The sequence below is a fragment of the Rhipicephalus sanguineus genome, chromosome 1 (genome assembly GCF_013339695.2).
Source record: "Rhipicephalus sanguineus isolate Rsan-2018 chromosome 1, BIME_Rsan_1.4, whole genome shotgun sequence".
In the NCBI taxonomy this organism is placed as follows: Eukaryota; Metazoa; Arthropoda; class Arachnida; order Ixodida; family Ixodidae; genus Rhipicephalus; species Rhipicephalus sanguineus.
Window position 1 is genome coordinate 250589650 of NC_051176.1, and position 16219 is coordinate 250605868.

At 46.4% G+C, this 16219-nt stretch overlaps 1 protein-coding gene across 1 annotated transcript in view; it reads right to left on the reverse strand.

Moving 5' to 3' along the window:
* Positions 1–16219, reverse strand: part of LOC119377488 (hemocyte protein-glutamine gamma-glutamyltransferase) — a 35240-nt gene continuing 19021 nt past the window's right edge. The window contains exons 3-15 of the mRNA XM_037646927.2: positions 15895–16092; positions 13973–14242; positions 13567–13685; positions 12402–12509; positions 8812–8989; positions 7609–7747; positions 7095–7198; positions 6748–6916; positions 4403–4500; positions 3664–3951; positions 2600–2760; positions 1935–2071; positions 1–310 (exon numbers count right to left, since the gene is read on the reverse strand). Coding sequence (XP_037502855.1) covers positions 169–310; positions 1935–2071; positions 2600–2760; positions 3664–3951; positions 4403–4500; positions 6748–6916; positions 7095–7198; positions 7609–7747; positions 8812–8989; positions 12402–12509; positions 13567–13685; positions 13973–14242; positions 15895–16092 — 2111 coding nt within the window. The 3' untranslated portion in view covers positions 1–168. The remainder of the gene's footprint in view (positions 311–1934; positions 2072–2599; positions 2761–3663; positions 3952–4402; positions 4501–6747; positions 6917–7094; positions 7199–7608; positions 7748–8811; positions 8990–12401; positions 12510–13566; positions 13686–13972; positions 14243–15894; positions 16093–16219) is intronic.

Sequence of the window (16219 nt, forward strand, 5' to 3'; positions counted from 1 at the left end):
TATAAAGACGAACACACGCGATTTATTGGCAATTATATGACTCACATCTATACACACAACACAGTCTGGGCGTCACGAGCGAAAGCTTCTCAGCCACCTATTGCTGCCATGAAAATTGCTGCCTTGCAGATGCAGAAAAGCGGAGCGCACTCGAACGGCCGTCGGGGCTCATGCGTCGACCACCGTCTGCGCCGATCCCTCGATGTTGAACAGCTCCCGGCAGTTGAATACGGCCATCACGTTGCGCGGACCAGGCCTCGCGGGCACGAACGTCTCCCGGTGCACCCACTCGGCGTGCGGCGCCACATTCCTGCAAAGTTTTGAAGGTGCCGAGAACACAGGAAATGGCATCGTTATGTTTAACACTAGCAAAAGTAGCCGTGAGGCGGTAGTTGATGCCGCGTGCTCTAAGTAATACAAGCAAGACACACAGTTCACTGGAAGATATGGAGTCGATTGGCAAACATCGAGCGAGGAATCTCTCTTCGTTTTCTGACAATTACTACCTCTGTATGAATTTTAAACGCAAAGAACAAAACCACACCAAAGGAAAGGTGTGCGGCCGAAATACCGCCGTGCGCTCACACAGCTATAGCGGCGTTGGATTGCCGAGTTGACCTGTGGCGCCAGTGCGTTGGAGTCCGGAGATGACCCGAACGAGAAAAAGATTGTCCACACATTCCACGAACGGTGCCGGAAATAAAGTGGTGCAAGCCACGTTATTATCATTGACCCTTGCGATGGAGTGCTAGAATCTCACGTTAAAAGGCAGTGCCTTATTTCAGTCTGTTTTTTTTTATTATGCCATATTCTCAACGTACTTTTGCTCCTGAGAGTTCATGACCATCGCGATGCAAATGTCGATCGTTACAAGGAAAAACTAAAGATGTTTACTTTTTTTTTTAAATGTGGTTACGCTTCTTCTTTTTCAGGCTACCTTATTTCTTACGATATCAGGCACGTTGCACGCCGTTAGGGGGCAGGATTGGATATTATCATTATCAACAATTGCATTTCGTTATATACGCAACCGTTAACATAAACTGCGCTGTGTTTCCTGTCCCTTCTTCGTCCGGCAAACATGAACGTGCTGCCTGCTCTCTGCTTATGGCGTATACGATGTGGTCGCGCCACGTATAAAAGAAAAAAGAAAGAAATGACGTTTACCATATTCGCCTCTATTGTTTCATCATTAATGATCAGTTTCGCTGATAAAATTGCGATGCTTAAAAAGCGTCGTCACAAATATAAAAATTACACCATCTCCCGCTAAAGGGGACTATGAGGCGATGCGAAGCCGGAGCACTTGCACGATCGCGTTCCGTGTGCGTTCGCTGGGCATGCTACCGACCTCGCGTCGTGGAACGCGAAGAGGAACACTACGCGCGTCGTGTCTTCCCTCTAGCCTGGCCGTTAATTCTCACAGGGCGTGCGGGGAACGTGGTCGACAGGCGCGCGAGAGAGAGGCAGCGTAGGAGAGGAGAGAGAGGGGGAGGGGACGCGCATGCGCTGGGCCCATCGCGGCGCTGCGCAGGAGAGAATTTCGGCATGTCGAGCCCGCATTACAGAGGAGCCAACCGAGGCAAGCGCTGGACTGAACGCGCGCAGCGTTCTACTATTTGAAGGAGAGGAGACTAGAGGAGGAGAGTAGCGCATGCGCCGCGAGAGCAGAAGCGAGAACGCAGGAGAAGCGCAAGCAGGTGCTGGTAGAGAAGTGGAGAGAGTAACGCGCAGCTGTTGGAGAGAGGGAAGGAGGAGAGTCGCGCATGCGTAGTGTGAGTGCGTACTACTAAGCCACGTGCGGATTACCACGCCGCGTTACATACCGCCGAGCAAGAGATACTTCGCATCTAAAAATGCTGAATGCACGCAGTCACAGCCAAGTGGCACCAAGACGTGTCCATTCCAAGTTGCCTGAACATAGTTGTACTTACGAGAGGTGAACGATGAGCGCGCTTGTGACGCCAGGGCCTTCAACGGACAGGGTGCAGTCTTGGAGAGGAACATTGAGTGGATTTGTGAAGCGCATTACGAGTCTGAATGGATGGCCGACCTTCACTGGTCCCTCGACCTGAAAGTAGAGGACGCGAATTAAGGCCGTTTTGTAGTTGATTGTCGACGAGAGTATTTCGTTATAAACGGCGATTTCTCAAAGATACTTGAGATGCATTCTTCAATAAAAGACAGAGAAGAATAGCTCAGGTAGACAGAAAGATCGTGTGTAGACTGCAACGTAGCGTCTTGGACGTGTCAGTGTGACACCGATGTGGCTTTTAGCGCACGAAATGACGAGGAGACAAAGAGACAAGATTCACGTGCGCCTCGTAAAATGTGCGCTAAAAGCCACACCAGTGTGTAAGCAGCCCGGTCGACGCTCTGATGAACACTCGAGCGCTAGTTCAAAATTGTATAGCTTACACTATATTAAGAAAAATTAATGTTTAACAGAACTATCGAGGTCACCTTAAAATGATGAAGTTTTTACTGAGAAACATAATTTTGCTTCATATTCATTTTCGATATATTCTCGCACTTTCGTAAAGAGCTGTCGTTTATATCAGTCGAGGTGTGAGTGCGCATCATAAGGTCATCGAAATACCTCAATATTCAATTTCGGCTTCGTGATAGTGAAGTCGTCCTCTTCAGACCATGTTTGCCTCGTCTCCTTCACGTTCGCGATGACGTAGATTTTCACCATTGCGAAGTCCACCAGTTTATCGAGGTACTCCTCGGGCTCCACCGTCAGTGACAATACCTCTTCTGAAAAACAAAATTGGCTTGTTAGCATATTCACAAAACTAAAAAAAAAAGAGGCCACTCCTCCAGACTTGTGTAAATGACGTTTCTTTTTTCTTTTGAGTTTCGAAAGGCATAAAATCGAATATCACAAGAATTGAAAGGCGTTTCGCAGTTGAACGAGAAAACATAAAGGAGGAAGGGAGAGAGAAGCGTCGGGAAAGAGGTCGTGTTCCGCTAGCGATTTAGAAAATGATCTACAGAGGTTTCGTGGACCGAAAGAAATGACGTCGACGTAGTACTGCTGCGCGTGCGCGAGACGCAAATTACATTGGAGTTCTTCGTGAGGCAGGCTATATACTTCTTCAGACGTAGCGGGCAGCCGCAAGAGGCAGCTTCAAAAGCTATTCGTCAATAAATATGGCGGCACCGTTTAACGCGACGGCTCTTCAAGTTCGAATAGATTCCTAGTGCCTTGTACAGTTCGTAAGCTTCGAGTGGTTATTAGGTAATACGGGGCTTACATGGAGCGGTAAGTCTAACGCAGCAAAAATGACAGAGAGGTAGTGGTGTCTTGCGTCGGCACCTCATTTCTATATCGTTCACCTTTAACGGGGCTTTAAAGACCACCGTAATGTTTATTTGTCTAATTAGGCACGTACTCTAGTAGAATGTACAATTTAGGAGGGTGAAATACTCCTAGCACTGACGCGCGCAAAAGCCCAAGTACAGGCTGAACATTGTTTTTACAGTCATGTTGTGTCAGCCGTCAATTTAAACAGTGATGTTGAACGGCCCCGAAAGGTATACGATATTAATTGGCATTCAGTGCCAAGTTATCGCGCATGACTGCGTGAAATGAACCGAGTATCCTAAGCAGCAGACTAATATGGATGTGCCCCTGCTCCCCCAGTACGGGATTCCCACCTTCCTGCGGCTGGAGCACGAACGTCGCCTTGTCACGCTTGATCTTGCGCGCCAGGATGCCGGTGTAGTAGACCGACGAGGCGCAGAGTACCGCGTTGATGGTGCGCTGCTCGTTGCTTTCGTTGCGCATGCTGACGGTCACGCAGAACGGCTCGCCGATCATGACGCTCTCGATGTCCTGCAGCTTAAGCCTCACGTCCTGCTTCGACTCGCTGGGAAGCTCGAACAACACGTTGAGGCCGCCGCTGCGCGCTGCGTTCAGCACTGCCATGCGCTCTTCGTCCGTTCCTGCGAGCAAATGTCTTTGCCGTCAGTTGGCGCTGTCATCAGTGGTACTCTTTCGGCGTAAATTGAACTTGACCGCGCAGCGTTACTCGAAGCAGTGCTTATTGCGATGGATATGCATTCTGTGGTTTGTTACAAAGACATCCACATTTTAGTGATTCCAACAATAAAAGTTAACACGTTAATATAGATGAACTTTTGAGAAGCTAGTCTCTTGCATCGCTTATGATAACTTTTACCTTTAGAGCTCCAGCAAGGAAACATCTGAAAAGTTCCATTAGAACAGAAGCCAGATGTATTCTTTCAATAACACGTCACAAATTATGAGACCTTTGGCCCAAATTCAGCTCCTTGGTTTGCATGCTTAATCACTTTTTTTTCTTTTTTTCTGGGCAAGTATGATACCGACAACTACAGAGCTGGTTTTATGATTGCTATTCAATGGTTCACATACCTTCTTTGCTCTTATAACAGTGCGTGATATCTTCGGAATCTCCCATGCCATCTTGGATCTTAACGTTGGCTTTTTTCGTCAACACTCCAAGGCCCACACTGAAAGTAAAGTTTCAAGCAAGATCATGGAATGTGAGAATAGTATGGAATGATACAACCAAAATATAACGTTTAAAAGCCATGCTTCCATCGCAGATACCTTAATCGTCATATGTGGACGAGAACATGAGAGCAAAATGGAAGTGACAGCGAAGTACAACATTCCATGGTGCCAGCGTTAACTACTGTAGCGGCTGCCCCATGTGTGCTTTTGCAGATGCTTGTTTCTCCGGCTTGTTCTTATGAGTTGTTACTATGATTGCGCTGTATCGATGGCAGTCTTTCGCTTGTCCGAGAACACGTGGGGAAACAGATTTGGTTGTTAACGGTGACACGTATACATACTTCTACGGTATCGGAGGCTTTCTATAGTGTTTTTTTTTTATTTGGAAAACGGCTGAAAGAAGGGATGCATGTGTCAAATTAGCTGTGACCTATTTCGATAATGGCGCAGTGTTTGTAAAATATAGATTTGTAAATATAAATTTGCTTTCGGTAATTGGACGCCTAGCTTGCTACAGTGGAATGAGCCGTTTGCCAGTCTTTTCGAAACACACTTACTGCAAACAGTACCGATGACAAAATCTGTCTTTTTTTTTTTATTCTGTTGTCTGTTTGCGGGCTGCTAATAATGGGTGTTTTGACATTTCAAACGGCGCTACAGCGCTAGGATTTTCGTTATTGTACGGTTCGTGCTTTACGACTCAGAGTGATGTTTAAAAAAAAACATCTAGAAAAGCCGACCCTCCGCATCCATAAGCGACTACGTATAGGTCGCATCCGGTAGCTAGTTTTACTGGTCATCAGAAGACAATGGTGATGTAGTAGTGGCGCAGCTAGCGTTTCACCAAGCGCTCATCAAGTCACTGTTCCGGCTGAGGGCGTGAACCCCAGATAACAGCGATAATCAACACCTTTAAATACAAAAGCCGCGTTCGAATTCAGCCCGACGCGGTCCCTCAGAAATGCAGGCCTGTGGCGGTGTTCTGTAACAGTTTTCTGCCGACTCTGTTCTTTTCATATCATACATCAGTCGTAGTAGCCTGTCCCCGCAGTAACGGGGCACAGCTCCGTGCAAGCCAGTGGCGAGAAGAATGAAAAAAAAAATGAAAGAAAGTAATTGCTACAAAATATATACCCTGTCTGTCTGTCACCCACCGGTGGCATATGTGAGGCGGGAGTTCTATTGATCGCGTGCGTCAGGAACAATGCACCGACATTAAAGCCCCAAGTCAGCAATATATCTCTGCAGTCGTGCAAATACCAGTCGTGAACGAAGATAATTTATTTGATAAGGGTAACATGCGTCGTACTCGCAAGAATGGCATACAATAGGTACCCCCTGTATATGTTGACGTGCTTTACAAGCAGGTCGTCGTATCTAACAAGAAACAGATGCTGTACTAGTTACCCTATCTCACCCGTTTATTGAAATGTAGTAAGGGGGAGAGGGAGCGGTGAATGCAAGCTCCTGTCCAGACTAAGTGAAAGATAAGCGGTAGACTGCTACCGTATAGACGTAGACGGAAAACACTGAATAAACGGCAAATTGCCGTATTTCTGGTGTAAAAAAACGCACAAAAAAGTTTTGTCGTTTGTTAGCGCGAACTCCGAATTTCGCATGCGGAGAATCGACGCATGAGTGACACCAGGACCATACCGATTCATAAAGGGATGTTCTCAACATGCATTGAGCCATCGACTGATGCTTGCCCCGTGCACGATCCGGTTATCTGTCGTCCACAGCCTTGATTTTTGGCGACGCTCCGACCCACTAGTTGCTCCGTAATCATGCTTTTTTGTACGAAATTCGGAAACTGGCTGTGCATTTCGTGGTAAGGCTTTTCTGTTAACGAGCAGTAATAAATATATTACTAACGAAAGCGAGCCTCTCTCACAGGCGTGTAAAATACGGCGTGAAAAAGTAAAATATGCGCATGACACAAACACAGAGAGCTTAACTTGTTGATGTGTAAACGGGACAAGCACGCCACAAAGAAAATGAATGAGAACTCAACGTCAGGGACAAAGAAACTTACTGCAGTTGCTCATGCGTTGCATTCCAGTGGGCGAACGAGAGAACACTTCGAATTTCTAGGAGACTGTCGTTAAGAGCGTTAGCGCTAACTTCGGCAGTGTCTCCTCGACCAACGCTATAGCCTCTCGCCAGTTTCACGTGCACACCCCTATCCTCCACCAATATACGTGCAAGGATAGCACAATGCAAACATAATTACGCAGGCTTACTGGTACGTTAACGTCTTGCTCCGGGACCAACCGAAGGCGCTTTCGGGGTCTTCTTTCCAGTGGATGATGTCGGCGTTGACCTCGGCGAACACGAACGGCGAGTCGTACATGTAGCCTATCTCGCCCTTCTTGACGGCCATCACTGAACACGGGCCGACTTGGTAGAAGCCTGCGTGAAGCTTCGTTTGTCACTCTCGGCACTTTCATTTTAGTTTTCCAGTGTTTACGAGAAGCTGTTCAACGAGCGTTGTTAAGGAAGTTAGGGAAACCTTTTCAGTTTAACAGGTTATAAATTTTGTCCCACAAAAAACCTCGCACGAGAGTTTACAATGCTGCAATCGTCGTACCATCGCTGGTTTCCTGTGGCGTAGCGTCGATAGCCTGCCATCCTCCGTAGCCTGATGGTAGGTCCTTCCTTGCCATCCACACTTCGTTCCACACGTGGAAATTCCTGAAGGACAAGAATGGGGCAGTCTTCAATCTGTACAGACGTGACAGCTGTGCACACGATACACCTCTCGCATAGCAGACTACGTAATACTCTGAATTACCTGAATCCTTTTACAAACACATACCTGCCTCAAAAGTGATTTATGAACTGCCCCGAAGAAACGTATGCACTTTAAGACATAATAAAACAGCCTTTGAGCTTTCACATAGGAATGAAAACGTGTTCCTACACTAAAAAAATTTCCCCACTTTCTGTTGTGCAACTTTTACTTACAGTGATGTTATCAATCGGCCTTATTAATAGGTCTTAACTCCACACAAACGAGAGTGCACACCTCTGAAACGTATGTTGTGGAAATGCGCAGAAAGCGGTCATGGTACGTTTCGATCTTAAATCAATTGCATACACACCAGATGGAATCCCTGGAGTATTTCTTCAGCTCCTCGCCTTCTTTGTCGAAGTAACGGTCGATGGTAATGCTCTCGTCCGTATCGTGAGCAGACGCATAGCACGTAACCGGACGGCACGGAATGCCGAGCGCACGGCACACTGCGAAATTGGCAAAAAGAGAACAATAAGAGCTGATGATCCTGAAAACAGCCACGTGACGTTCTCAGCCCCCTTTTATATAAGGCAATGGCCTTTAATAAGCTATAGTACTAGCTTTCACCGGATAAATATCAGTAGGACTGCCGTTACCTACCCTCTAAGGCAGACGCGAATATTTGGGGTGCATTTCTGCCACACAACAATAATCATCTGTCTCGCTTGCGCTTCCTTTCTCGAAAACTATGTGCTCGCTAGTTTCCTATCAAAAGTGCTATGTCACGCTGATAGCCGCGTGCCGTTCGTGACCGGAAAGCATAGAGCCTCCTAGAATATTTACTAGAGGGAACTGTGGCGCGGCGATCGTTCAGCCACCATGGGAACGATGGGAAGTACATAGATTTGCCTAGTCTTCATGCTTGCCGCTTCGAACGCACTTGTGCCTTTGTTTATTGTTGTGTTTTGGCTTTTGTTTTGGATCAAAGAATGACTCGTTGGGAACCTCTTGAGCTGATTTGAATTGGTGAGCCTAAAAGGGGGGTGAAGTGCGAGTGCTGAACTTTTGCTGAACTTAGTCTTGCGACAAAGCGGTTGCAGGCCACACGGAGCCGAAAGAATGAAGCTTGGGCAAATCTATGTACTACCCATCACTCCCATGTTGGCTTAAGCGCCATGCATTGCAGCTCCCATAGGCACTAGCGCCAGGTTTCCCTCTAGTGTATTATTAAGAAACTATTTGCGGGGAAGTACCGGGCACGTGGGGATAGCGCTAGCAAAGCTCGAGAGATAGATGACGATTATCGTTGTGTGGCAGAAAGACGCCCCAAATACGCCTTTTCTGTCTTGTAGTGTATGCAGTAAAGCGTCACTAACTCGCAAATTATTGTTTCAAAAAAGTTGACATCCCACTTCGAAACTCCTTGCTGTTAAATTCACACCTTTGCTTTGCATTTATATCAGAGATGCCTCAACTCAGGCAGATAACCATTATTCAGGCAAAAAAAAAAAAAGAAAATGAACGAGAAAGTTAACAGGTACAGGTTCCGTAAAACTGTCGGCTTGCTCACCGGTGTTGCATACGCCAGAGAAGACCCAGCACTGCCCGTAGTTGACGGAGGTGCCACCAGTTTTGACGTATTGCTCGAGGATGGCGCTACTTCCGGTCCACATCCAGGGTGCCGTGCCGTCGTCGTAGTTGCCCGACCAGTTGCCAGTGACTATGCCGCCGTCGTCAGCACTGTTCACCTGCGTAAGCGTCGAACGCCTCGCGGTTTTAGTAAAGCACACGCTTGGTGCGAGTATTCCTCCTCGTAAGAACACCCTTAAAGGTTGTATAAAGGGTTTGCGGAAGTGTCACCGAAGTCCAGTGCAAACATCTTTTGTTAACAACATAGGCGTGCGCAGGGGGGCGCAAATTCTGCCCCATACATTGATTAATCGAGAGGGGGGGGGCACTGCGATGAGCCTTCGCCCCCCCCCCTGAAGGGGACCCTGCTCAGGCCTATGGTTAACGAACAATCTCGCCATTTATGGTGAGCGTCGTAGGCAATACTGTCGCAATAGGTGTGATTGGAATGTAGCCCTAGCGGCAACTCGAAGATAATGGGAACCAAAAGATAATTTTAACGGCAGCGAGCGTGGAAGTGCCTTAAAAGGCAACTATGGTACGGTGATTCACCCTGTGTCCCTTCAAGGAAAGCACAACAATGTAATCACACCAACACGCCACAGCAACGAACAACAAAAGACGAGCTAGCAACGGTAGCTGAGGATGGCCGTTCATAATTTCTCTTTGTGGACAACAAGTTTTTCTTTCGCACCAGAAGCAAGTGTGTGAGTCGTTTTTTTCACGCACGTGAACGCACGTGAACAAACAAGTAATAACAGTTGCGCCATGGCGTCATGGCGTAAAGCCAGCCGCATTTCTTGGATCGCAGACAGCGCAGAGGCAGTATGTACTACTTGATGTTTGTTAGCGTTTTGTTCTGTACATACGGTGTTAAAGGAGACATAGAAGAAGCGTATGTCTGAATTAATTGTTTCATACTTCCAGTTTCAACAACTGCGAACTTTAAAATAAGAGCGGCAAAAAGTGGCCCTCATGAAATACGTCTGACGTTAATTTGTATCTCTTTCATCCTTGTCTTAAAACCTGCGTGTTCGGTATCGTATATATGTATTGAATGAAATATATGCTTACAAAGTAAAGATGTTTTCAACTACTACATGTATATATAGATATTTTTTTGTCAGGCATCATTCACTGTGAGACGGAGCGAGAGAGAAGGCGAGAAGGAAAGGAGATACAGCCAAGGTCGACCAGGGAATGAACGTACCGCGGCTATCAGCCCGTGGAGGCGGCGTCTCGGGTTCGTTGAAATTGAGCAACGTACTTTGCTCATTTTTTGTGTTAAATATGGGAGGCCTTATCAAGGCGTCGTCTCAATTTCAGCGAACTACTGTCCTTACGCGGACCGGGGTCAGCGCTGAAATGGCGACTTCTGTCATTTGTGTGCGTGATGAAAGAAATATAAACGCATCGCAACGCGGCGACTATAGGGGAATGTGTCATCGTCCATCTTTTATGCATTCAAGGCTCATGCCAACTTGTGCCAATTGAGACAGAATAGAAAGGTTAATAAGTGCGATAAATGCTAATTAAGGAGGTCAACGTACGTTACAAAATTTTATAAGCTGGTCAATATGTGCTCTTCATTACGCACCAGTGCAAAGAAGGACAAAAAGAAAAGAAAAAGAGGACCTTGCGATTGAACGATACGGCAAGCTACAACCGCAAGTGGGCTTTGATATATGCCGTTGTTTCGTTGTCGCACAAGCTAAATAAGTGAAAATTGATACCGCATCTTTTATTAATTGTCTTCCGTTAACTGAGGTAACGTCAGTAACGCATGCCTGAAATGAACAGGTGCGTTGTTTAACGCTTCAAGCAGCGTCTGACTCAACGGATGTCGTGTGTCACTTGGAACATACGCGGAATGTCATCTTCGTATTATGAGCAGTATAGCCTATGTCAGCAGTTGAAATGGTATGTTACATTGAGGGCGCAGCGGTAGGGCGCGCTCACTCGTTCACTGCGTCGCGTCCATCGACCACACATCCATTCTGGCCCATTTTGCGTCAACAGGCTGCTTGCTTTGCCGCGCGCGTCATCGGGCAGCCGGTACTAAGAGTTTCGGCATGGTGGCTAGCATAGTTTCGGCGTCCGCTCGTCAAATATTGACCAGTAATTTCATAACAAGGTCTTCCTCTTTTCATTTTGGTGGTAGAAACAGCGAAGCGTTTCTCAGAGAGATACAACCGCTAAGAAGAAAGCGGACGTGGTGGAAGCAGTGGTTTAAGAAGCAATATATCAAGCTGCAGAGCCAACTTTCGTCAGTACGACCGCTGCGTTGTTAGCACGACGAATAGAACAAAGTTTTTGGCAACAACCAAGTTATTTCGTTGTCTAGATACTTGAAACGGTTTGCTCCAGCTTGGGAAATCTTTCTTTTTTTAAAGTGCGGAGCACTTTTGGGGCCCTGGCTGTCGTATGATGTCGTCGCTTGGCGTAACGCAGGCAAAAGTACGTATAAATGTAGAAAAGGCCGCCAGCGCACCATGAGCATGGCACGTAAGTCATGCTGTACATGACATGCGTGTCATGATTTTCATGTTAACTCGTGTTATTTATGTTCGTTACACAGTAACGTCGCGCGTACCAATGTTGGTATATATCAAGCTAGCGAAACGGCCGCGAGCGCACCATGAGCGTGGCATGTATATCATGCTGTACATGACATGCGTTTCATGATTTGCACGTTAGGACCTGTCAGTTATGTTCGTCATACACTCTTGTCACGCCGTATCAATTTTGGTATATATCGAGTTAACGAAACGGCCGTAAGAACACCAAGACTGTGGCATGCATATCATGACTCGTCATTCATGTTCGTAATACAGTCCTGTTATGCCATGCCAATTTTGGTGTACATTCGATCAACGAAACGAGCAGGAGAGCACCAAGTCGTAGGCGGCTAGATAGATAGATAGATAGATAGATAGATAGATAGATAGATAGATAGATAGATAGATAGATAGATAGATAGATAGATAGATAGATAGATAGATAGATAGATAGATAGATAGATAGATAGATAGATAGATAGATAGATAGATAGATAGATAGATAGATAGATAGATAGATAGATAGATAGATAGATAGATAGATAGATAGATAGATAGATAGATAGATAGATAGATAGATAGATAGATAGATAGATAGATAGATAGATAGATAGATAGATAGATAGATAGATAGATAGATAGATAGATAGATAGATAGATAGATAGATAGATAGATAGATAGATAGATACGCTCAAAGTCGCAGAAGTTCGCTAAGAAATGCTTCGCATTTAAAAGAGAAAACCGAAGAGAAACAAAGGTGGCGGCCTATAGCTCCTCACCTCCTTCAAGCTTGGCACCACTAGTGCAAAGCTGCCTTTTTTCCCTACAACAGTGGCCGAGCAGTAGTCGAGAACACTTCGGGTCTCCATTCGCCTTTGAACCTCTGTTTAGTTTGGTTTTTATGCACAGATAAGTGAACAGCTGAATTCCCTAAGATGTATTTATGTTGCTCTTGCGCAGTGGCACGCTTACCATTGCGGAGATGGCGCGGACGACTTTCACCGGATTGGCCCTGGCGGCGTAAGTAAGGTTCGACTTGTCCAGGACGAGCAAGCACGCGGGCAGGACCATGTCTCCAAACTGGAACAGCCACATAAGAAAAAAAAAATGATCAATTGACTCGCTGTGACGCAAACTTGACTCTCTCCAAAGCTGGGCACGAGCTAATTGCATTGTCGACCTTAAAACCTGTATCGTTTTCGAGCGTAATCGTTTTTTTTTAGTGTACTATATATATATATATATATATATATATATATATATATATATATATATATATTTTTTTTTTTTTTTCACGGCGCATATTGTTGGGTCAGCATTTCGGCGCTCTTGGAGCGGCAATAGGGGGGAAGGCGAAAATTTGGGGAGGGGGGGGGGGGTCGGCCCCCCGTCAATTTGTGGTTTTCAGCGAAAAATAGAAGCAGCAGGGTCTATTATGCCTCTACAGATATGAAAAGTGGACTGTAAAAGAATATTTCGGATGAAAAACAAGCCCTAGAGCTCGCCGGCTGTAAAACGCCGGCGACCGCCATTTTGCAACGGCGTCCGTGGCGTCATGTGCTGCATGGAGCGGAGCCGTCGTCTTCTACCGAAATTTCAGCCGCTGCAAATTGTTCACTTTCAGTGCCAAGCTGAAGAAAGCTAAGATATCTCGATTTCACGCGCACCTGACCACGGAACAATATCGTCCGCCGGAATGCAGACGCTCGCACAGCAAGCTGCTCGTTACGCCACGGCTCGCGATTGCGCCAGTGTTGCCCGACTCTCAGGCCGCTCGCGTGTTTATAAAAAATATACGGTTATAAATTAAGTGCTCGACCAAATGCGCTAAAATTTCGCCAGCTTATATGTGAATGCACAAGGAATAATCCACATAGCACATACTATGATCGAAAATTGGTTGTCATGGCTGCTTTAAGCAGTGGGGGCGCGAGCACACTACCTCTTAAGCGCTTACTCCCTTCAGACAGCTGTTCCCGAGCGAACGGCGGGTCTCCACTTCTATGAATGAACGGCTGTACGATGCCGTTCTTGTATCTCGAAAGCTTGCATATACTTTGTCTTCCGAACTTAAGTTTTGTAAATCGCTACTAGTACCTGTGTTTACTAACTTAGCAACCTATACACACATGCCTACCTGACCGAAAATCCATTGTCGGCCCTCTGGCTGCTTCCAAGATCCCATGTAAATCTTGCCAACATCATTGAGTACGTACTCTCGTCGCCAGTCTTCGTTTTCCATGTACACCACGTCATCTGGAAGAACGTGCTGAGTTTAGTAAAAAAAAAAGGAAGAAAAAGAAGAAGTAGGGCCACTGATCTGCGCACTTTCTGTCGACGCTGGCAACTTTAATTTTCTCCTCGACAAAGCGAATGTCGACCGAGAGTTGACATTACGTATAGTCCTACATGAATATATAGTTCTACTGTAACTTTTCGAGATATTTTAATAATAATAATAATAATAATAATAATAATAATAATAATAATAATAATAATAATAATAATAATAATAATAATAATAATAATAATAATAATACCACCTTTGCACCACGGGTTGAATAGCACGTAGATGTCGGACGGATGTCGATACTTGTCCCTGGCCTCCGGGTCGGCGCGTGACCGGCTGAGCACGGCCATCCGCCACAGGCCCACGCTCACGTTGGCCGGCACGAACACTTGAAGGGACATGACGGCGCGGTCGTGATGCGTCAGGCGCACGTCCCAGCTCTGCGGAGGCTGGCTGAAGTCGCCTTTGGTGTCCGGCACACGCAGGCTCATGAAGGTGCCCTTGCTGATCTCGGGGTTGGGACCTGTGCCATGGATCCAATCGTCAAGGGCTCACGGCAACGTATACAGCAAAGAGGCTTGCAACCCCCCGAGAAAAACCAACAATACGCGCGAGCGTTTAGCGGGCGTTCTATGACATCCGTGCGACAGGGCCAGAGACCACGGGTATAGCAAACGACTTCACCTCAAACTGAGATCGGATTTGACGACATCACTCAACCTTGTACAACGAGATCGAGGTTGCCTTCCTTTCAGGTGACATCGCCTCAACTCTCCGCGGTTGCCATTTGCTTTATCGACTTTGTAATCGGTGTTGCGGTGACCTAAAACCACGATACAGCGAACTAAATGTAATGCTTTATTGTAAAGCTTGCTTTGGATGAGGTTTTAGGTTAGAAACACGCTACGGTCAGGGCCATCTTATGACATAGGCAAACTATAAAAATAAGAATACTGTGCTGTGGCTGCAGCGTGGCGAACGGATAGATTGGCGGAGCTCTCGGATACGTATCCGCCTTGCGAATTTTTCTCGCCAACCGATTCACGAGTGAATTATTTGCCCACAGATTTCGAATGCGTTTGTCACAGTGACAATACCCCTGGCGTAATAAAACGTTTTAGTGCTGATATTGATTTTAGTTTGAGCGAATACCCTTGCAGTGCCGTCCGCATAATGGCGATTAAATTTCTACTCCAAGGACACTGCGACAAACGTACTTAAACATCGTTGGGTGTGAAATTTTTTGCGATGTAGAAATGGTGGCTGTTGACATCCCTAATACGTGAACAGCGACAGTGATCGGCATGATGACGAGACGATCGCCTCGGTATTTGTCATCTGCACTCTAAGAAAAAAAAATCCCTGTTACTCTAGTGAATTCAGACTTGCCACATATATGCCTTTACAGACACACGCGTTATAACTCCCTTTTGGAGATCATTACATGCTCTTCAGAGAGTCGTGGAAGGCGCGACTCTCCAAAAGAAAGTTAACGTGTATGTTTAAGGAGAGTTATGCATGCGGCGAGTCGGGACTCACCAAACAGAGTGACAAGTACCTTTTTTTTATATATAGTGCGTGCATAATCCGCGAGCGATAAATTTCGTTTGTGTTGAAATGCGTGTATCAGGCATTGTATTCGTTTGTGTTGAAATGCGTGTATCAGCTATTGTATTTACTTGTTCAGTCAGTCAACCAGTCCGTTAGTCTTGTTGGTGAACGAAGACAGAAATCCTGAAACATGGCTCAGTAAAATAAATAAATGGGGGGGGGGGGGGGGGCTGTACGAGACAAAACCCTAACATGATCATGAGGCAAGCCGCAGTGGGGCGGCTCCAGGTTAATTTTGACCATACGGGGTTCCTTAAGGTGCGAGTATAAAAATAAACATGGTCGCCTTTGGCAGATAATTGTAGGCTTTTCACGTCCCAAAACCACGATATGATTATGAGGGACGCCGTAGTGGAGGGCTCCGGAGACTTCGACCACCTGGGGTTCTTATATACCGTGCACCTAAATATAAGTACACGGGCTCCAGCATTTCGCCTCCATAGAAATGCGGCTTGGATTCGATCCCGCGACCTTCGGGTCAGCAGTCGAGCACCGTCACCACTAGACCACCATGGCGGGCCATCGCCTTAGGCAAAATTAAATAACATGCTTGGGGTCTCTTACCGATGCTGAAGTCGATGTGAACTTCGTCGGTTCCAGGCTGGTATTCACGTTTGAAGCGGATGGCCAGAAAAAATGACTGGCCGCGTCTTATGATGAGCGGAGGGTCGCTCAGCTCCAGGTTGTCGAACATTTCCGTGTGGTGGTGTTTGGCGTTGTCCTTGGCGTACACCTCCACAGCGTCCACCTTAATAGCATCGCCTGCGCAGAGGTCGTGGCCCCTTCGTTCAGCGCTGAGATAACGAATGTTTCGCGTTAAGTGAAAACTCATTCATTCGCTATCGATGTTGGGAAGCGGGAGTCGCATTCCTGCATATGTTATATCTTG